The following is a 21195-nucleotide window of genomic DNA, read 5'->3' as shown; positions in this document are numbered from 1 at the left end:
AGGAAATCCTTCGTTTCAGCAGTTTGAGGCGGCGCGGGGCCCCCAGTGGTACAAGTAGTACCTTGGCATCTCCGCCAAAGGGGGGAGAGTTGATCTTGGCCGAAGATCATGCCGTCATGGGGCATCTTTTTGATCAATCAAGAATCAGATTTCCCTACGACGGCTCCGCTCAAATCACCTTCATTCCCCAGCGATGTGACCCTTCGAGGTCTTGGCGGAAGATTGGCACGGTTGGATCAAGTCTTGCTCGCCTTGTCGTATGTCTTGTCTTGTATTTGGCTCCGCTTGGACTAGATTATGTTGGGTCTGATGAGCATGGTACTGTGGAGGAATGGAGTTTTGGTCCGGCCAGGGTACCCGTCAATGATGTGACCTTTGATGCATACGATCGTCAGTCTTTGATACGGCGGTGAATACTACCAGATGACGATCATTGCTATGGATGGCCGCGGACAGTTGAATACAAAGGGAGGCCCAACCCGCGATTTGATCCCCATACTCGAAACGAAATCTCCATCTTTTTCTCGCCGTTGGAGGGGCTAATTCTTTCTACATCCTACAACATGTCTGACAATGAGAAGGCGCAAATTTACGACGATGGACCTCATCACGAGCGCGCCATGTCGGCCTCAGGCGGGCGCCGTCGCTCCACCGTCACTAGTGTCAACATGAACAAGAACTTGGACGCCAAGTATGAAAATGCTTGCACTTTTCTTGGAGAATCTTAGCTAAACTGTGGCACAGAATCTCCAATCCACTCGGTGGCATACCCCACGATGTCCTTATGGAGGATGTCGACTCCTTTGCTCGAGAAAGTGGCCTTTCTGAGCACGTAGGGCTTCTAAGGAAGGGTGCCTTGGTCGCACAAAATCCAGGTTTGACACGACGACTCCGGTTTTCTGGGACCTGTATAAACTAACATAATCGCCAGGCAACTACGAGAATTTGGATCTGGATGACGATGAAAAAGAGGCTCTCCGCATCGAAGTCACCAAGCGATGGAATCATCCTTGGAAGCTCTACATCACCGTTGTTGTTTGTTCCATTGGTGCTGCCGTTCAAGGTTGGGATCAGACCGGCTCTAACGGTGCCAATCTGTCCTTCCCTGTCGCCTTCAACATTCCTGATGGAGAGGAACTACCCGATGGATCTCCCAATCCTGATGCTGAGAAGAATCTGTGGCTCGTGGGCGTCATCAACGCTGCACCATACCTGTATGTCCCATCCGTCGCCATCGCAATTGCAGGTTCACGAAGTTATTGACATTTCATCAGTGGTTCTGCTTTCATCGGCTGCTGGCTTTCGGACCCGTGCAATAACTACTTCGGTCGGCGAGGTGTGATTTTCATTTCTGCAGTCATCCTGATTTTGACCCCGATCGGCGGTGCCGTTTCACAGACATGGGAACAACTCTTCGTGACTCGACTTCTGATGGGTATTGGAATGGGGTTGAAGGGAGCCACCACTCCGATCTTCGCCGCTGAAAATTCCCCTGCTGCAATCCGTGGAGCTTTGGTCATGACATGGCAATTCTGGACGGCTTTCGGTCAGTTGAACCATGCTGAGAGAATGCAATGGACATGCGCTAACAGCAATAGGTATCTTCTTGGGAACTGCGGCCAACCTCGCCGTCTACAACACCGGAGGCATCTCATGGCGGTTACAACTTGGATCCGCCTTCATCCCTGCGGTACCCCTCGCGGCACTTGTCTATTTTTGCCCTGAATCTCCCCGTTGGTACATCAAGAAGAAGCGCTTCCAAGATGCCTTCCGATCTCTGCTCATTCTCCGGAACCACCCTCTCCTCGCCGCGCGAGATCTCTACTACATCAACGCGCAAATCGAGGTGGAGTCTGACATCGTCGGTGAAAGCAATTACTTGAAACGGTTCGGCGAGCTCTTTACCATTCCTCGCGTGCGCCGAGCCACACTGGCATCGTTTGTTGTCATGATCGCCCAACAGATGTGCGGTATCAACATCGTGGCATTCTATTCTTCGACCATTTTCCGAGAGGCGGGAGCTAGCGATCTTGCTGCCTTGCTTGCAAGTTTTGGCTTTGGCGCTGTCAACTTTATCTTCGCCATTCCCGCATTCTTCACCATCGATACCTTTGGTCGGCGCGCGCTGTTGTTGTTCACCTTCCCTCAAATGGCATGGACCTTGCTCGCAGCGGGCTTCTCGTTCTACATCCCTGAAGAGAGCAGCGCACATCTTGGTGTTATTGCACTGTTTGTCTACCTCTTTGCCGCTTTCTACTCGCCTGGAGAAGGCCCTGTACCCTTTACCTACTCTGCAGAGGTCTTCCCATTATCCCATCGAGAAGTCGGTATGGGTTGGGCTGTTTCAACCTGCTTGTTCTGGGCTGCCGTTTTGTCAATCTCATTCCCTCGGATTCTCGCTGCCTTCACGCCGACTGGTGCCTTTGGTTTCTTCGCGTAAGTTTTGCTCACTTCAACGCTATCTGTTCTAGACATACTAACCAAAACTCACAGTGGTCTCAACATCCTGGCCTTGATCATGATCTTCCTGTGGTTGCCAGAGACCAAGCAACGGACACTTGAGGAGCTTGATTATGTCTTTGCCGTGCCGACGCGCACATTTGTCAAGTATCAAACGGGCACCTGGCTTCCATGGTGGATTCAACGTTATATCTTCCGCCGCAAGAACGCTCGTTTGACGCCTTTGTACCATTTCGAGGGTGTCAAGGAGCGCCAACAGGATGAAAAGGTTAAGGACGACCGAGAGTCGTAGTTCTAGCGATCCAGGCTTTCAGACCTGTTAAGGCTTTGGAGAATGTGGGCACGGATCGAAAAGATCAATTTGATCGAATCTTCAACGATTGGAAAGATACCAGATTGTCACCCCTTTTATATTGTACCGAGTACAAATAGTTTTTATAGTATAATTTCGTCAGATCATGGTCGCCCTGCTGGCACCACGAGAACATACCGAGACCTAAATGCTTTCCCTCCTCTAGGTAGGTAGCAATCCTGCGCAGATTGTCTCTTGTTTTGGATCCCCATTCGTAGATTTCCCCCTTGGGCTCAATCTCAAGATCGATTTCTGGAGAATTTACCATGTAACAACCGGCGACGCAACTGACCTAAGATGAAGCTCACGGAATTGCATCGGGCAGACCGGAATTTTCATGGTGCAGCATCTTGAATAAGGGGTCCCAGACAGTGACGGCCCTCTTGGTGAATCTCCCGTTGGCAAACCCTGGGCGGGGCAAGAAAAGTTGCTTGTCAACTGAGCATTCGACGACTTGTCCGGTAAGTGATGGGTTATCGAGGAAATGGTTGTATGCGGCGGTAATAGTAGCAGCAGGGGTCAAGCTAATCGCGAGTTAGAAACAAAACAGTCTATGATGATCGATCTCTGGGAGGACCATCCAACTTACCAATCTGGGCTGACTGCATCGATCATGGACTGAGGAATGATCTTGGTGGGGACGATTCCGGGGAGGACGACGTTGATAGTGATGTTTTCTTTCTGATTGAGAAGTCAGTCATCGTTCCAGGCAGGGTGGTAAGAAAGACGGACAATTTCCAAGACTGGAGCCATGCACAGCGCAAAGTTCAAAACCTAGATCAGAATCGTCAGTGGATGACTGAAAGGGGATGCTTCCACGATTTCTCTTACGGCTGCTTTAGCTCCACAGTATTCAGGATAGGATGGATGCGGGTGCACAGCGGCAATGCTGGCTGTGGCAATAATCTGTCCTCCGGGCGTGGGATTTTTGCGCATAAAATGGATAGCAAGCTGGGTGCCGTAGACGATAGCCTTATAGTCTATGTCGGTACAGTCGGTGTTGGGAGCTGGAGGGATTCTGGGCTAGTCAGCTCGACAAATCCATCACAGCGATCGAAGGATAAGCATACTCGTCCTTCCCTCGGTGGTTCAAAATATAGACTGAACTTCGATCGACGATGCCCGCGTTGGCCAGAAGTGCATCAATCCTGCCGAACTTGTTGAATACCTGGCTATACGCCTGGGCCTGTTGGTCGTAGTCGGCAATGTTGCATTGGATGAACAGCGCATTGCTTCCCAACTCGGCCACGAGGGCTTCACCTGCTGCTTTTTGGACATCCAAGCATGCAACCGTCCATCCTTTTGTAACAAGATCTCGTGCCAGGGCCTCGCCCATCCCAGACTATAAATTGTCAGAAGCTTCTACCAGGCCAAGGGAAGCTTGAAACATACCGCCGCTCCGGTCAAAATTGCCACCTTGCCAGCCATGGTTGTTACGTCGTCGACCTTTGGCTTTTGCTGTTACAAAACTGCGTCGACAATTTCTATTTTGCGACTAACCTACGGTGATGTAAGTGAGTCGAGACGAATGTGATCACATTTGAGTTTGACTTGAACTAGCCTAATAGTGACGAACCGGATGCCACTTACAGGGGACCCAAATCAAGTAACTGATTGTATCTGCAGAAGGTCATCAGTCCAAAGGAATTTGTCGCACGAATTGACTCCATCACGGATAACATTTACCTCGCTTATGTCTAAGGTGAGGGGATCAGCATACGATACGCGAGGCTTTCCAATCCCGTAATGTTCAAAGTGGATCGTTCTCCGCAATCGGGGATCCCAGTGTTCTCCAATTGGTTGCTGTGAGTCAAGTCGTACTCTTTGAAGAAAGGATCATGAGTCGTTCTCCAGAAATGAGTTCGGCAAGACGACAATGTATTTCTTCTCGGTTGGGTATGTCAAGTCGGAGGTGAAGACTGGAAAAGGCTAGGGATGGTATCGTTGGAAAAGAAAATTCCCCATTTATATCATGTTCCACAAATTGACCCATGCTTCTCGGCCAGATTCTGCACCCGGACTGACTTCGGCCCCATAAGCCTCCCCCAACTATCAACCCGACCACACCTGGCATTGTCAGAAGGATGTTGGATTAGTTGATAAAGAAGAGCCGGGAAACGTTCCACCGTAGTTCATAGGCGCCCTTTTCCTGTCCTTCTGCAGCCTCGAAACATTGAGCCCCTTCGAGGCTCCACCTCGAGGGCCACATGAAATCCCATAGCTCTAGCGTCTGGGCATTCTCATTCCTCGATATACATATAGCCTGGTTGCTCGCTAGCTGTCTCTTTAAATGGCCGAGTCCCCTGTGACGTTGATTCGTTGTGCAACAGTGTCATTCTCCGAGTCCAAATTACCTACGTCTAACGTCATCCAACAAAGAGAGTATTCAAAATGTTCATTATCTTTGGGAACCTCAATTTTGCCCCAGGCCGACACAATGATGTGAGCTGACCAGCCTCTTCGTTGAGCCTCATTAACTGACCGCCGAGGCTAGTGGTGGGATGCATTTGCTCCTCTGGGCGAACACGTATGGAAGAACGAGGCAGATTCAACGTTGACATATTACTTTGGAGTTCCGCCCGAATATGCAAAGGACATCTCTGCAGCCAATCAGACACTGGCGTTCGAGATCTATGGCAAGCGCGAAGATCTCTATACGACCCATTTCAACTCAGCCGCAATGGGAAATTTCTTAAAGGCGACTGCACCGACGATGACGACTGGGCTGGATTTGACCCACTTTGAAGATGTCCAAGGCAGTTTCTTGGACAAGCCGGGAGATAAACGAGAATGTGCTGTCATTTATGATTCCAAGATCAAGTGTCACGCCGGGAAGCGTGACGTTGTGCTCGAGCGATTGTCGGCCCTTGCCAAAGAGATCGAAGCCAAGTTGGACGATACTTGGACTTTTATGGTGCTGAAAAGTCTTGATAATGATACCGACGTGCGGATCTTCCAGCGGTATGGAACTTGGAAGGGTCTGGAGGAGCAGGAGAGTTTCAAGCCGCGATTGGATGCTTTCTTTGCGAGCAAGGAAGACATTGCAGCCATGGAGGGCCGTGCGTTTGTGCCAAATGGTAAAGGATGGCTTCACAGATAGATAGTTGCTGGAGAGACATGTGTGTTTCTTGACGGGACGGGTCAGTCCGCCTTGAAATCGAGAGACCCGATATCTACATACTAACAGATTAGGAATCCTGTGATGTACGGTAGGAAGTGATCATCATTATCATTGGTCTTTTGTGTTCATGCCTCGTAATTTCCCCCATCCTTTCGCCTTTAATCCCTTTCCTCTCTTCAGATTGTTTAGTAGGTCAAAGTCACCCATCAGGCCTGGCTGACCTGGAACCTTTCCACACTCGCCCATGCCGTGTCGTAGACTGGACCTCCAGTTGTGATCCAGAATGACTCTGGACGGTTCCAGGTCAGATTATTACTTTGCAACAACTCGATAGCCGACACAAGGTCCGCCTTCTTCGTGAGACGCAAGGCCTTTTCCGTAATCTCCAGCTGTGATGTAGTATCTTGAGCAATGCCAGTACCCTGTGCTGAGGAGCGGGTGATTCCTTCAAAAAGCTGAAGAACATGTTTCTCCGGACGTCCCAGCCGCCGCTGCACATTTGCAAGCAGCAAGCGGATCCAAAACGTTTCGCGATTGTCTCGATCAGGCTCTGGCCGGTTCCCTGCCTCGTCTAGGATCTTGATGAGTATTTGCTCCGCATCATCGAACTCCTCCTCGTCCGTATGAAGAAGTGCTCGAACATGGGATGCTTGACAATGTCTTTCAAAGCTTTGAAAATCAAGAAAATCAGGCTGGGTCATCAAATCAAATCGAGCCAATGCCTGATCGGGCAGGTTCATGTCCCTGTAGAGATAGACCAGGGCCACTCCAGTGTCAAAAGCATGAGGCATGCGCAATCCGATTGTCTGAACCCTGGAGTCAAAGACGGGAATCAAATGCCCCAATGCGTCTTGTAGTCTGTCAAGTTTGTGGCAAGCTATTCCCAGGAACGCGCGGGTCATTTGTGTCGCCGGATGATCTGGACCCATAATCGAGTCCCAGACTTTCCACGCATCCTCAAACAGGGAATGCGATGTCTCATACTTTTTGCTCTGATCAAGTGCGTAGCCAAGATAGAGTTTACAAAACAATGAGTACTTGGCCGATGGCCCAGCTGTTCGATCAAGGTATTCTGATGCTTCTGAGAGTGCCTGCACCGCTTCACTGAATTTGGTTTGGTAGTGCATGGCCAATCCCTCATGTTCACGACTGATCCAGGTATCTGGATTGTCGAGACCGAGTACTTCTCGCTGAATTCGCCCAACATGGGCATGAAGATCCTCAGCAAGGTGGTACAAGCCCTGAAGGATATTGTCGATACCAACGTTGGTCCAGCCCCTCAAAGTCAATGGGACTCTCATGCCAAGGATCCGCTCGTAGCCTTCTGCAATGACGGTGTGGTACTCGTATGAGAGCTTGTAGTCATCATCAGACTGCGAACCCCAATTATAGTAGTCGGCAAGGGGTGACAAGATCAAGTAGCGGTTGAGGTCGGTCTTGGGGTACTCGGAAGACACCGATTTGTACGGAACTTGAAAAAATGCTTCCAGGTGGACTTGTTCTCGAGAAGCGGGCGGAAGCGTCTCGAGCCACCTTTTCAACGCAGCCCGAGCATCGACCACGGATCCCGAGTCCAGTTTGTCCTTCAAGAGAAACATTGTTTCTGCCCAAGTGATGAATTGTGGGCCTTGAATGAAGTCCTCGAGTTGTTGCATAAGTGCGTCTTCGGGATCGTCGACAGCGGTGAGATGTTTGTGCCAATTCAAGGCCGCGTACTCGTAAAAAACGTCGTCGATGATGAGGCCACTGACATCCTGGACTTTTGGAGCATCCGGGTAGATGTGGCCACGGACAAGTTCCACTATCTTCGATCGAGACTTGTATTTTTCCAGATTGAGCTCTGTCAGACATTTAGCTGCGAGGTAGGCATCAGAAGCCTGACGGGTGAAATGGATGAGATATTTGTTCTCAGGGTGATCAAGATCTGAAGGCATTGGTTCGTAGAGATATTCTCTCACCGACTCGTGCATCAATTTGACCCGGTCGTCAGAAAAGGATATGAACGGCCAGCAGAGGGAATGTAGAGTATCTTGCGTATCATCAAGGCGGTCGTATTCATCAACCTGAGGCTTCCCAACCTGCAGAGCGATGACTTCGGAAACTTCGGCGAGTTGGAGGGGTCGCACGGAAGCCGCAAGGGTGAGAAAAAGCTCGTGTCTCAGGAGCAACTCAGTGGAGTCCAACTGTTCTCCGGTTTCACGCTGCAACTGTTGATAAACCGGTGTGAGTCCTTGGGGGAATTTTTTCAGGCGTCTCAGGCGTTCGTTACGTGTGGGAGCTCGTTTAAGATAGTCCAACATCAGGCGCGCCCACAAAAACATGCCTTGGGCATGATCCTGGGTCTTGGCAAGAATCCTGTCCTGGAACTCGTGTAACGATGGATGCTTGTCAACTTCGAGTTGCACGAATCGGAGAATCTCCGGCATCATGGTGACCAGATTCATGGGAATGTGGGTGGCTGACTGCAGTGGTTCCTTGAACAAGTGATGCTCGCGAGACAAGATAACTACACGAGAATTGGCCTTGGAGGCCATTGTCACCAGGCGCTTGAGCATTGGAACTGCTTCCTTCTCGGTGTGGCACTCGTCAATCCCATCGACTACAAGCGTGTACCTGGGCAGTAGATCAAGAATGTCGCCGAGGCAGTCCCAGAGGCTATCCAAGGGGCAATCCTTACTGGTGTCGTAGTGGGAAAATAATCTCCACATTCTTGTGATCATGAGTCGAAAGTTGTGGTCTGGCTGGCGATATGCCCTAGAGATGATCTGACCCAGTACGGCGGCCGTCAGGTTGTAGGCGGTGAGGCTGTCTTGCAATGTCCTCTGGTAAAAATGCCCGAGGACTAGATCGTTCCGTGCATGTACCATGTAATGTGCTAGCACTGTCTTGCCGCAGCCTGGACACAAGTTGATGTTTGTCATCTGCGTGGGAGATTTCAGTCCCATATACTTACCTGGAATGCCAAATACCCACAGAGGTGTGTGATTTCCCTCGGATTCCCAGCGCTTGTATTCGGCTGATTCAAATATCCAGCGGCAGGTTCCTGCTGACCACTCTTGAGCGAAGGGCTTGGTCGAGGCAGAGTATCGGAGCCAGCGTAGGATTCGCTCGAACCGCGTGTTCATTTCCTCGACTTGAATCTCATGATTAGCTCAGTTCACTCTTGGTCGAGGGATCTGGAACTTGCCATCTCTGCTCTTTGTCGTCACGTCCGCCAGTCCTTGTATCAAACTTTGGACCTCTGAGCTTGTCAACGTCACACATTGGGCCGCATCTCAGTATCCGTGTTTACCTTTCTCCTTGGGCAGCTGCTTGATCAGCATTGTCTGCTCCGAGATCTCCACAGGCACATTCTTGTTCGCTGACCAAGAGTATCAGTTACTTTTGCCTTTCTAGTAGGAGTGGGAGTCTGCAACCTTCTCTAAAGCTGTTCTGAAGGGCATATTCAGCCTTGGCTTCTTTGACCGCATCAGTTTGTGCTGATTTCTTTCGTCAGTGGAGATGTAGCTAGTGGCTGACGGCTTTGCATACCCTTCCTGAATTCTGCATGCTCTGTTCCCTCCTGAGTCAGTTCAATACTTGGTGCCATCAGGATAGGCAATACTGACTGGATTCCGAGGAGACTACAATTTCCCTGTCTAAACGCAGAGACAAATCTGCAATCTGTACTCTCAAGTTCTCAAAAGCGATAGATTTACTAGTGAGACCGGCAATCAGGATGCGAACTGTACCGAAATAGTCAGCCAAATCACAGCAACAGCAAATAGATTGTGAGGTTTCAAGGGACGCGTACGGGCCGTTGGCTTCAGGAAATACAGGGTAGCTTTGATCAGTAGCTTCAGTATGTAAGCAAACAACTCCGTGACAGCTTCGAAGATATTCTTGGACCCCTCGAAGGTCGTTAGATGCTCCTTGCATCGAGTCACAACTCGTACGACGTCGGCCAAAGCATTGCCCAACGCAGCAGCCAACTCCAGCTCGGCGACGACAATCTAGGGCCATCAAGTCAACCTTCAAGTACCAAAATTTCAAGGATAGGCCATACCATTAACAAGAAACGGAAAGATCCCCACACCAAGGCCGTGATATCTGGGTGATGTTGTATAAGTACATCCACGACCAGCGAGTAATCGGAGATGATTGTGAGAGCGCCTTCGACTTTCTTTCGAGTCTCACTCTTCTGAAGCAATGCTTTCTCCTTACCACTTCTTGCGATATTCTGCAGCTCCTCGCATGAGGTCTTTTCTTTTGGAAACGCGGCATAGTTGGCAGTCAGACCGGTGGCACCGCTCAGATCAATCTTCTTCTTCTCATTCTTGACAAGCTTGTCGTTGTAGAACATAATTGCAGCCCGCCAACAAGAGGCAAACTGAGTCTCGAGTCTGGGCATTGGTACTGGCTTGAGATGCTTGAGATGCTTGAGATGCTTGGCCTGTCCCCGAGGGAGTGGTCGAAGATGTTGTTGGGCCGTTGGTGACCGGTGGCCCAGAACCACTTGCAGGCATGGCTGAACCGTATACAGACACTCCCAGCATGAGATGTCATCCTTATCTCCATATCCACGACCAAGATAGTCGGGGTCCAGTCATACTATGTACATGCTCGGCACCAGTCTTAGCTTTACTGCCAGCGCACATCGAAGCCTGCTACTGAAGGCCTTCAACCAGGCAAGGGTAAAGTACGACTTGCGCCCTGAAATAGCGTCGAAGCTAAATAAAAACTCAGGGCTTGACATGCACGGCAGCCCAAATGGACTCGGGCCGGGTCGCGGGGCAGTACTTCGTGGCAAATCATGACCCCAGTCTAGCTTCAAGCCCTGAAACTCTGATAGGGATTCATGGGTTGGAGAAAAGGGCATCTACGGAGTAGGATGCCACCTCCAGCCGCCTCAACAGCCTTTCTGAGACTCACGAGGAGAATATCTCCTCCCAATAGGTAGATTCAGAGAGCCCGGGCGCAGAAGCCCCAGCGTTGACAACGCCAGAGTGTTGCCGCTTTGCCCGACGAAGGAGAAAAGTCACGTTGATTGGCCGCTTCGTACAAAAGAGCATTGCTTCATGAACTAAAGATGCGCTCCACCATCACCAGACATCTCTGCTTACGCATTGTACTATTAGACAGCCCCGCGATCCTCGCTGGGCCTGCCCAAAGATCACTAGAGGGTATCCGTCGGACCCTGCAAATAGGCACATCAACTCCTTCGGCCTCGCCCTACTTTCCATCCTGGCCCTCGCTGTCTGTGAGATTGTCAGCCGATCAGACCTAGTTATGCCGCCGACAACATTTCAGCCTGATCGAGCTTGAACGAACCTGATTCTGCCTTGGGCTCTGTTGGCCTGGGTGGCGCGCGACCGGCTCGGACAGCAGCGCCTGACACCCAAACTCCCGCGTCGGTGTAATAGCCAAAACCGCATCCGCAGGTGATGGTCTTCAGATCCTGATCTGATCGTGGAGGACTTTCTGGTTGAACGCAGACTCCAGGGCAATCGCTGCCATCCTGATTCCAGCAAACACTGTCAGAGACATGATGGTAAGTTTTTGCAATATCAGGTACTCACTTCCATGGTCTTGATTTCGGAACTCATCTTCACAATGATAATTTGGAACGGCTGCTTGGGAAAGGTTCGAAGATGGAGGAGGTTGGGAGAGATCTTGGTCTTTGCTCAATTCTTATATAGCATTCAGGTCTAAAGGTCTATGAAAAGACTCCCCAAGACAAAGTATTCCTAATGTGGTCCTCGTGGCAGGAGGAGTTGCCGCTTCGTTTCCCACCATGTCAGGCTCTTCGACATCTAGGATCCCGGAAATTTAGAGTACTGATAGACGCCGGACTAGCATTTGACTTGCCCGAAGCAAACACCCATCTGTCCACGTAGGTTCCAGGACTCCAAGTCTGCATGAATGCAACAATAGTCCTTCTTGGCGAGCTCGAGCATCCGTTGATCGTCGCGAGGCACTCACCATACAGACTTGGGCATCAATCTGCATCAGCGGTGCCTAATGTGGCTCACAGCTCCGCACACCCCACCAAGCGATGCACCCCAAAACCAGGTTCTGGGGGTTGACCAATCACGCAGGAGGAATGAAAGCACCCATGGCCAACTCTAGGCTACTGAGAGTCGAGTCAGAAGTCCAACATACGCCTTAGAGGTTGGCTTTATTGGTGAAGATGGCGGCGATAAATGAGGCTCCGGTTGTTGCGCATACGAAAGCTTGCCAGGTCAGTTTTTGCTTTTTCCATGCCACTGATGCAAGGGTCTTTGCTCACAGAAGGCATCTCCAATTCCTTGTACAAAAGACTTCCTGACCAACCGCCGTACAGGGTCCTCCAAAGGTTGCAAGCACTCGAAGCTCTGGAGGCAATCTTTCGCAAGCTAGCCACATTTAGTTCTTGCTGTCAGAATAGGGGAGTGGAGGACCTTTTCAATATCACCGTGATACGAGCCTTCCAAGTTTGTGCCTAGATAATACCTTGTACGGTACTGTACCATTGCAGCTAGGACGGACAGGGCAATCATGTTGGCAATGTTGGAAAACAGATGATACCCAGCGTACATGACGGCCCGGTCTGGCCATATTAGAATTTGAAGTTCGGCTCTGGGGAGCAAATTTACCTTCCTGGGACGTAGCTCGAATGAGATTGATCAACAAGCAATTGGTAATTACACCCATGCATATTCCCGAAATGATCGGCCACAGGAACTCATTAGCAGCGTTTTCAGAACCTGTCGACGACTCAGTATAGGTCTTTGATCCCAATGGCCTACAATACCTTGCCATGTTTGCCGAAACATGATGAGTGCCAGAATGTACACTCCGTTGGCACATACTAGGCTTTGCCAGACATAACCTCTCCACTTGATCAGTAGTCCGGCGACAGCGTGGCCAATGCTTTGCCCAATGGCACACAGGACAATCATGAGCCCAGAAAGAGAGCTGCTTCCGTGGCCAGATGCCTTGACATACAAGGGCATGAGATAAAGTAACTGTGATCTGTGGTTAAGGCAAACTCCTCGATAAAGGTGGAACGAATATAGTACTTACTCCCATAAGGGTCATTGTGCTGAAGAAATTTGTGCCAAAGAGAGAATAGATGTATTGCGGCCGGAGAAGGTGCAAGGGAATCAGCGGAACGGCGGCTAGTTTCAGCTCGATGTGGGCGTACAGCGCAAAGAGAAGGATGTCGAGAACGAGGAGGCTAGGGACAATGGGATGGTTCCATGGAACATCATTGCCAGCGAGATTGAGGACAACGACCAAACAGAGCGTCGATGAGACCAGTGTGCATGCACCATAGAGATCGAAATTATTCAGCCTTGCTATCTGGCGAAGAGGCGACCCGGTGTCATGATCTTTGAAGCTGACTTGAGTGGGAAGCTGGGGAAGTTTAAGAGTCCAGTAGACAAGCAGGATGGTGAACAAGCCGAATGGAAGTAATATGAGGAAAGCACTGTGACGGTGTCAGGTCTGATGAGTGTTGAAGGAATCAATATCGTACGGCCTCCAGCCAAGGTGATCAACTGCAAGTCCTCCTAAAGGACCGCCGACCACCTGTCCGCAGACGGAGAGCACAACCAAGCCACTCTGCCATAAAGCTCGGTCACGAAGAGCCACTATGTCTGGATTTTGTCAGCTGAAATATGGCAGAACACGATAGAGCTCAAGCACCGTTGAGTATCACCGTCACCAAGAAGCCCATGCCTGCTCCTCCAAGACCCACCACTCCCCGGGCGGCAACGAGCAGCCAGAAAGATGGGCTTAGAGAACTTGGAATGGTAAGCTTTCATGCGACGAATGGCTCACAGTTCTTACCAAAGTGTCACACCAATCGCGAAGAAGGCATAGCATGCCAAGATAACCGGCTTACGACCACAATAGTCTGAAAGTCTGCTGTACTGCACATGGGATATATGACTTAGACAGGCTGTTGTTGAAGAGATGGAAGTTGATTACATACCAAGGGCTGTGATGCCGTGGTCATCAGCACGTAGGCGATAGTCAGCCATGCCACATGCTTCAGCTGATGAAACTCGGAGCCTGCGAGTGTTAACCATACAGGTAACATCCAACAATGAGCGTCAAGGGCTGACCTATTGTTGCATAGGATGAAAGCTCCAGGGTTGCATCAGCTTGTACAAGTAGAGTGCTGCCAAAGGTAAGTAATCCGGTGTGAAAGGTCTATGATTGGAGCCAGTACGCACCCTAGCCCGAGCCCTGGGGCAATTTTGAGGAGTTGGCCTAGCGTTAGATTGGGACTTGGTTCTGTCTCTGAAGAAGTCGGAGTCAAGACATCTCGAGGCTCTTCAAGTGAGGTAGAGCCACGATCGGTGTCGTCAAGCAACGGTCGGGCGGCATCTTCATCATGCACACTCATGGTGTTGGACAGATTGATGCCACTTGATGGAACGGTGCCAAGTCCTAGAAGTCTTAACCATGAACCCCTGTGGAGAGGATATTTTGGGACTGTGTTGGACGAAGAAACCAACCCGGGAGGCTCAAAAACAGTCAAGTGTAAATGGTGATACAGCCGTCTATACCGAGGTCGAGCCGACACGATATTTGGATGATTTTGGACAAGGAGGTGGTTTGATGTGATGGAAGAGAGAAAGGAAGAGTCGTGAGTCGTGACAAACACAGTGAGTGGTGTGTGTCTGGTAAGGCTGAAGAAGATGCGTTAGGCGTTAGGCATGAGTGGGGGGGCTGTTGCCAAGCCAAAGCTAATCATTTAGGCACCAAGGGAAGGCACCGTGGCCCGACGCGTCCGGTGATGCAGGGCGCTGGTTGGTCGCCTAATGACATGACAGTAGCACCTGCCTTAACCTTAAGGTGCCTTACATTAATCCCCGCTCTTGCCTTGCATTTGACAGTCCTCTCGCTTCATCAGACTGGAGGAAGGAACTGCAAGCTCACGACACTAACTACACAGAATGTAAAAGCCATGTACATCAACAACCATACCACTACCACCATTACCCCGGTTGCAGTAGGCATAAATCAATCCTCAGTCTGGCTTCTGTGCCCCGCAGCCATTTCATTGTCCTGATTAATGCCTCCTTGCTTTGTGGTGGCCTCGCTGCGTGAGCGAACTTTGGTCACTAAGCTCTACTGGCCACAACCATCACTGCTTCGAACTCTGGGTATTTGTCTTGTTCTGTTGTCACTGGGCCCTGTTGTGATAAGCTGTTTGACCCCTGAGTTTGTCACACGGGCACTGGCAACGATCCGTCCATATCTTCATCTCCATGAGGCTGAACGTTCTTTGTGACCTGAAGTTATGGCTACAGAGACCCACGATCTAAGTACCACCCTCGACTTCCTCTCGCCGCTAGACCTTTACAAGACCCAGAAACCCTATCGAATCTTTTCGCAGGACCTAACCACCCATGGAAGACCGCGGACAAATATTGAACTTGAAAACCATCAGGGGATCTTCATTCAAGACATCCGCGGGAGAGAGGACCAATTCTCTCTTGACGAACATGGATTCCAACCAATCTCACACACGATCAAGTTCAATGCGTTTAACGACCCTGCACGAATCAGTGGCGAGTTCCTCGACCAGGTCGAAGAGTTGATTATGAACAAGATACCAGGTGCGAAAGGAAGCTATCTCTATGACTGGAAAGTGAGCGCATTCTGTTGCATTAGCCTTTCAAACCTCTTTGCTCGTCCCTTTAGCTAGCATGTCTAGGCCTTGAGCTGAACAGGACTAGATCAGGCAGGAGCGGAGACCCAAGACAGGTCCCTTTCTGGCCTCGCCTGCCACCACCGTGCACACAGGTAAGATCAATTTCGCCATCCTGGGAGGAATATCCATTGAATGAGTACGTGCTTGTGCAGACATCGATGGCGAGTCCATCGTGGCTCGAGTTCGACGACATATTCCAGGAGCGGCTGAAGAACTTCTCAAAGGCCGCGTCCGCATGGTCAAGTAAGTCTGGTCACTATTCCACTCTGCCAATCATATATCTTCCCCCAGTATCGTCACGTGCCCTTTGACTCTTGTCCTTATTAAATCTCATCATTGGACGATATAGCTTCTGGTGCCCTCTGGAGCATACCGTCCACGATTGGCCTCTGGTCGTCTGTGATGGTAGTACAGTCCCAGAGCCCAACATCTTCAGCGTAGATCAGATCAGTGACGCCATGACTGTGGGGGTCACCTACGTCTCATACAGTCCTAACCTCAAATGGTACTACGTCAGCAACCAAACCCAAAATGAGGGGTGGCTCATCAAGAGTTGGGATACAAGTGATAAGTGCGGAGCAAAGTGTAAGTCTGAGGGCCCCATCTCGATTGGTCAATCGTCTAAACCTATGGCAGTGTGTCCGCACGGTTCAGTGGCAACTGGCTACCAAAAGGACGAAGCTTCATATCATCCAAGAGAGAGCATCGAGGTGAGGGCGCTGGTATTTTCCGATGGTTGACTGGCCCAAATGGTCGATGATGGCCGAATCGCAAAGATCACAAACTCTATGCCGGAAACCGAGATCCCATCCACAAGTGCTCGCTGAGGGTTTGAGGACCGCGGGGAGATTCCACTGTCAATATGAACCACTTCAAATCATCCATTGTTCGAACATCTGAGGCCAAAGCCAAGGTCTCCTGAACTGGCGGGCTCCTCTCCATGCATTGTGCATTATGTGTTGTGCCTTCTTTCGTCTCTCCTCCGTTGAGACAGTCACGCTATTATTCTCACTACTCCCGAGGCATAAAAACTACGCGGTCCCCCACCGAAAAATTGGAGACCCCAGACTTCTCTCAGGCTCGACCCGGGGCGCCATGGGAAAACATGTTGCTGTATGGGGCCCCAAGATCTTAGCTGCATGGAAAACAATATCCGGGACCGAGAAGCTCAGACTCCCACCTTGGCTCTCATGCTTGTACAATGATTGGTCTTCCCCATCTGAAGTGAGACCTTCCTTGTGAATCGCCTAATCGTGTGCTCGTTTTGACAGACCAAAGACCGGATCAACTTGAATGTTCCGCACCAGATGATCAGCCTTCTGCAAAGATCCGGGTTGTGGTCCCTGTGCTGTACCACAGCCATGGGCCCCTAGGCCCTTAGACCCCTTTCCGTAGCGTACGTGGATATCTATTTACATGATCCTCGGCCTCGCAGGTGCTCTCTCTCGCTTCCCTCACCTCCCTGACCCTCACCCATGAGCAGAGTTTCGCAGTAAACCCACCATCTGCAACACCATGTCTGAAAAAGAGGAAGTGCATCAAGTAGACGAGGAGCGACCCAAGGACCAGTCGCCTCCCGGACCCGAGCCTGAAGTCGATCCTGTCGTGACCCCAAAGACATGGGGTGTTGTCACTGTACGTGCCAATTTTGAATGTTTCCATTGATCCATGTTGACTTGATGTCCAGATTTTATCCCTTGGTTATGGCCTCTCTTTCATTCCAGTCCCCGTCATGGCTGCCGTTGGTGCCAATGTCGCCGCCGAGTTCAATGACCCCGTCTCTGCAAACTGGTACATTGCTGCATGGATCACCTCTATCACTATTGGCTTCACCGTCTGGCAAGTGTTGAGCCCCATTGGTGACTATGGGCTCGAGTGCTAACCATGGCATAGCGGAGCAAACACGGATTTATTAGGGAGAAGATGGTTCCTGATTATGGGACAAGCCCTGACTTTCGTTGGCCATCTGGTCGTGGGTCGCGCCTCAAATGCGACAATGGTTATCGCTGGTATGTCCGTCGGTGGCTTCGGTGCAGCCTTGTGTCAAATGGCCGCTTTCGCTCTCCCCGAATTATTGCCCAACAAGTGGCGACATATTGGTGTCGTTATTGCAGATCTGGCTGTCTACTTTGTCATCATCGTCATTCCAGTGACGGCTCGTTATGGGTGAGTTCACACTACAGACAGAGGACCGACCAATACTCGATGCTAACTCTCATATCTACTAGTATCAACGGCGGTGACTGGCGTGTCAACTTCTACATCGGAGCAGCCCTGCAAGGACTTTCGTTCCTCGGCCTCTATTTCTTCTACTACCCACCTGCTCATCCTCTCGGATTGCCACTGGGTGTCGCCCTGAAAGAGCTCGACTATATTGGCATGGTCCTGTTCATTGGTGGATCTCTTCCTATCCTCCTAGGAATCGTCTATACCGCTATCTACCCTTCCAACGATCTCCACGTGGTTGTCAACTTGGTAGTCGGCTTCGTTGTATTGATTCTCTTTGCACTTTGGGAGAGATACGGCTTCTCCAAGCATCCACTCACTCCAACCGAAGTATTTGTGCGACGCAAGGGTCGCGACTTCACCGCACCATGTATCGCACTCGCCGTCATCAACATGTTTTACTATTCCAGCAGCATCATCTGGCCGACCATGATCAGCGTCTGCTACACCAACGGAGGTCAACCGTGGAGGCAGGCAGCGGCTTTGTCGACCGCACAGGGTCTCGCCATCACCGTCGGTGCTTTAGGTCTGACATTCTTTGGAAGTATGATCAGGTACTGGCAATGGCAGCAGACCATCTCCGTCACTATCATGGTCATCTTTGGGTCTCTCCTCGCTTTGGCCACTCCTGATAACATGGGTATGATGATGGGCTTCATGATCATTTCCATGTTGGGCTACGGCTGGGCTATCTACCTCTGCATCGCTTTCACTCAGATGGGTGTCCCTCAACAACAACTCGGCATTTCCGGTGGTTTGTCTGGATGTGTTAGATTCGCTGGTGGTGCTAGTAAGAAATTCCTTTTGGACAAAATCACCATGATCTTTTCCGCTGACCTACATTCTAGTCGCACAAGCTGTCTACCTCTCAGTCTTTACAAACGAAGTCGCCAAAAAGACCCCCGAGTTTGTCGCTGCTGCCGCCGAACAGGCTGGAGTTGCTGCGGAAGATCTTCCAGCTCTGCTCCAGGTGTTTGCTCTTCCCTCATTCGCTGAGGATTACCCTGCTGCTGTCGTCGCAGCCGTTGGAAGAGCACAACAAGAAGCTGTCGTGTCGGGAGTCAGGTACGTTACATATAATCACTTACGGCTATTATAGCATGGAGCAACGCAGGCTGACTTTTTCCGTTCCAATTTGCAGGCTCATTGCATTCACCAGTTTGGGCTTTGGCATCGTAGGCATTATTGCCTGTCTCTGCTGTGTCGATGTTGATGCAAAGATGAACAACAAGATCGAAGTGTATTTGGAGAACGACATCTACGCTGAGCGAAACAAGCACCATTAGTCGGTGACATTGATAACTATTCAGTCTGTTTGTGTGGTCGAGTGTACAAAAACGGATGTTAGGTAGACACCAGACGACATGCAACATTGCCTCATCACCTGTACATAGTACTAGCATATAGTAGAGATGGAGGCACAAAGACTATAGGTGGTAGATCAGACCAGAGTCGATCAAAGTAGAATGAAGCAAGACCATTTAACTATGCGTTCATGTTGATCAAAACGGTCTTTGGCTCAGTGAAAGACCGGAGTGCATACTCGCCCATTTCTCTGCCCAGACCTGACTGTTTCTTTCCTCCAAATGGTGATTGCATGTTCATGTAACTGATGCAATTGATGCCAACGACGCCGGAGTCGAGGATAGACGAGACCCTCAAGGCACGAGTGATGTCCTTGGTAAAGACACCAGACATCAAGCCATACTCAGTATCGTTGGCCAACTTAAGAACCTCCTCCTCAGTTTCAAAGGTCTTGACGATTGAGACAGGACCGAAGATTTCTTTCTTGTAAATCTCAGCATCGGCCTTTGGGTTGAGGAAGACGGTGGGTTCGATGAAACAGCCTGTGTCGCCGTGCTGGACGCCACCCACAACCAGCTCGGCTTCGTTCTTGCCACGCTCGATCATGCCCTTGACTCGTTCGAATTGCGACTGGTCTACCAATGGGCCTAGCTTGACCGAGTCGTCCTGCGGGTCGCCGAGGTCATTCGCCGCCGCCTTCATCTTCTCCACGTACTTGTCGATGAACGCTTGCGAGATCGACTTCTGAACATACACCCTCGTTGCTGCAACGCATACCTGTCCAGATCGTGCTAGGATCGCGTTGATCGTCCACGTCACGGCGTTTTCGAGGTTGCAGTCATCGAAGACCAGCGCGGGGGATTTTCCACCTGGTGCAGAGAGTGTCAGTTTTTTGAGAGGCTGATAGGAGGACAAAGGGACAAGGAGGGATTGTTTCCCGTGATAGGGTGCTTCTTACCGAGTTCAAGCGTCACTCGTTTGAGATTGCTCTGTGCCGCGGCCACTTGGATCTTCTTGCCGGTTGGAATACTGCCTGTAAAGCTGATCTTGCGGATGCTCATGTGGCTGGACAGGAGAGCGCCGGTTTCCCCAGCGCCAGTGACGACCTGAATGACGCCTTTAGGGAAGCCAGCCTGTTCGAACAGTGGCGCCAGTGCTAGAGATCCCAGTGGTGTCTTTTCCGATGGCTTGACGATCAGCACATTACCGGTAGCTAGGGCTGGGGCAGCCTTGAAAATGAAAGTAGCAACGGGAGCGTTGAACGGGTTGACGGCTGCACAGACGCCTAGCGGTTCGTGTCGCACGAGTTTGACGAATCCTGTATAGTTCTCATAGATTAGGGGCATTCAATGACTTGCTAATGCTTGAACTTGAACGAATATGGTCGACCAATGCACTGGAATCACTTACCGTCATCTGCGGGGAGATAGTCTCCCTTTTGCTTGTCGGTCCAGCCGGCGTAGTACAGGATGGCGTTCTTGATGTATGTCTTCTCCCGCGTGGGAATAATCGACACTGGGTTTCCTGACGTGAGAGAATCGAGTGACAGGATCGGAATCAGTTGCTCTTCCATCAGTGCCGCCAACCGGTTAAAGCATTCTGTCCGTTGGATTGCGCTGAATGTTCTCCACGGTCCATCATACGCGGCTTGGGCATACCTGACGGCCAAGTCAATGTCTTCGCTTCCTGCAATAGGAATGCCTTCCAGAACCACACTGTTGTCTTTGGGGTTCTTCAGTGAGTATGTGTCCATGGACTTTGCATCGACATATTCGCCGTTCAAGTACAGCTTAGTGAACTTTTTCGGGTCCAGCTTGCTCGTAGAAATGCTCCCCATTTTGAAAATTGGATTACAGTATGCTTTGCAATTGATTGTGTCGAACAGGTTAATGTTTCAACAATGTTATATCTCGTTATGTGAGCACTGCAAGTTTTTAACTACAAACCCCTCAAATTACATGTCCGATTTTCCAAGTTCGTGTTGCCTTGGGTACCACTACCACGGGAGTTGTCCCCCGCCTTCAGCTCTACCAGTTTGCCGTA

The 21195-nt window shown here is 50.5% G+C and overlaps 4 protein-coding genes across 4 annotated transcripts; all 4 read right to left on the bottom strand.

The window, feature by feature from the left end:
* Nucleotides 1-6139: 6139 nt before the first annotated feature.
* PV10_00763 (uncharacterized protein) lies at nt 6140-10275 on the bottom strand (the record flags this gene model as incomplete). Its single annotated transcript, XM_016364878.1, has 8 exons — nt 6140-8829; nt 8887-9066; nt 9226-9294; nt 9350-9412; nt 9465-9485; nt 9542-9658; nt 9727-9925; nt 9979-10275. 8 exons carry the CDS (start codon nt 10273-10275, stop codon nt 6140-6142), a joined length of 3636 nt encoding a protein of 1211 aa, XP_016228527.1.
* Nucleotides 10276-11144: 869 nt separating this feature from the next.
* Nucleotides 11145-11518, bottom strand: PV10_00762 (uncharacterized protein; the record flags this gene model as incomplete). The annotated part of the gene is made up of 3 exons (XM_016364877.1): nt 11145-11170; nt 11244-11430; nt 11492-11518. 3 exons carry the CDS (start codon nt 11516-11518, stop codon nt 11145-11147), a joined length of 240 nt encoding a protein of 79 aa, XP_016228526.1.
* A 789-nt stretch (nt 11519-12307) lies between these two features.
* On the bottom strand, nt 12308-14307 carry PV10_00761 (uncharacterized protein; the record flags this gene model as incomplete). The annotated part of the gene is made up of 10 exons (XM_016364876.1): nt 12308-12501; nt 12548-12658; nt 12706-12919; nt 12978-13383; nt 13432-13552; nt 13602-13699; nt 13746-13828; nt 13891-13970; nt 14024-14079; nt 14135-14307. The coding sequence occupies 10 exons, from the start codon at nt 14305-14307 to the stop codon at nt 12308-12310; spliced, it is 1536 nt and encodes a 511-aa protein (XP_016228525.1).
* A 5025-nt stretch (nt 14308-19332) lies between these two features.
* PV10_00760 (uncharacterized protein) lies at nt 19333-20989 on the bottom strand (the record flags this gene model as incomplete). The annotated part of the gene is made up of 3 exons (XM_016364875.1): nt 19333-20021; nt 20111-20470; nt 20563-20989. 3 exons carry the CDS (start codon nt 20987-20989, stop codon nt 19333-19335), a joined length of 1476 nt encoding a protein of 491 aa, XP_016228524.1.
* Between the last annotated feature and the right edge of the window lie 206 nt (nt 20990-21195).

Source organism: Exophiala mesophila (assembly GCF_000836275.1).
Source record: "Exophiala mesophila strain CBS 40295 unplaced genomic scaffold supercont1.1, whole genome shotgun sequence".
NCBI lineage: Eukaryota > Fungi > Ascomycota > Eurotiomycetes > Chaetothyriales > Herpotrichiellaceae > Exophiala > Exophiala mesophila.
This window is presented reverse-complemented; position numbering and strand designations above follow the sequence as displayed.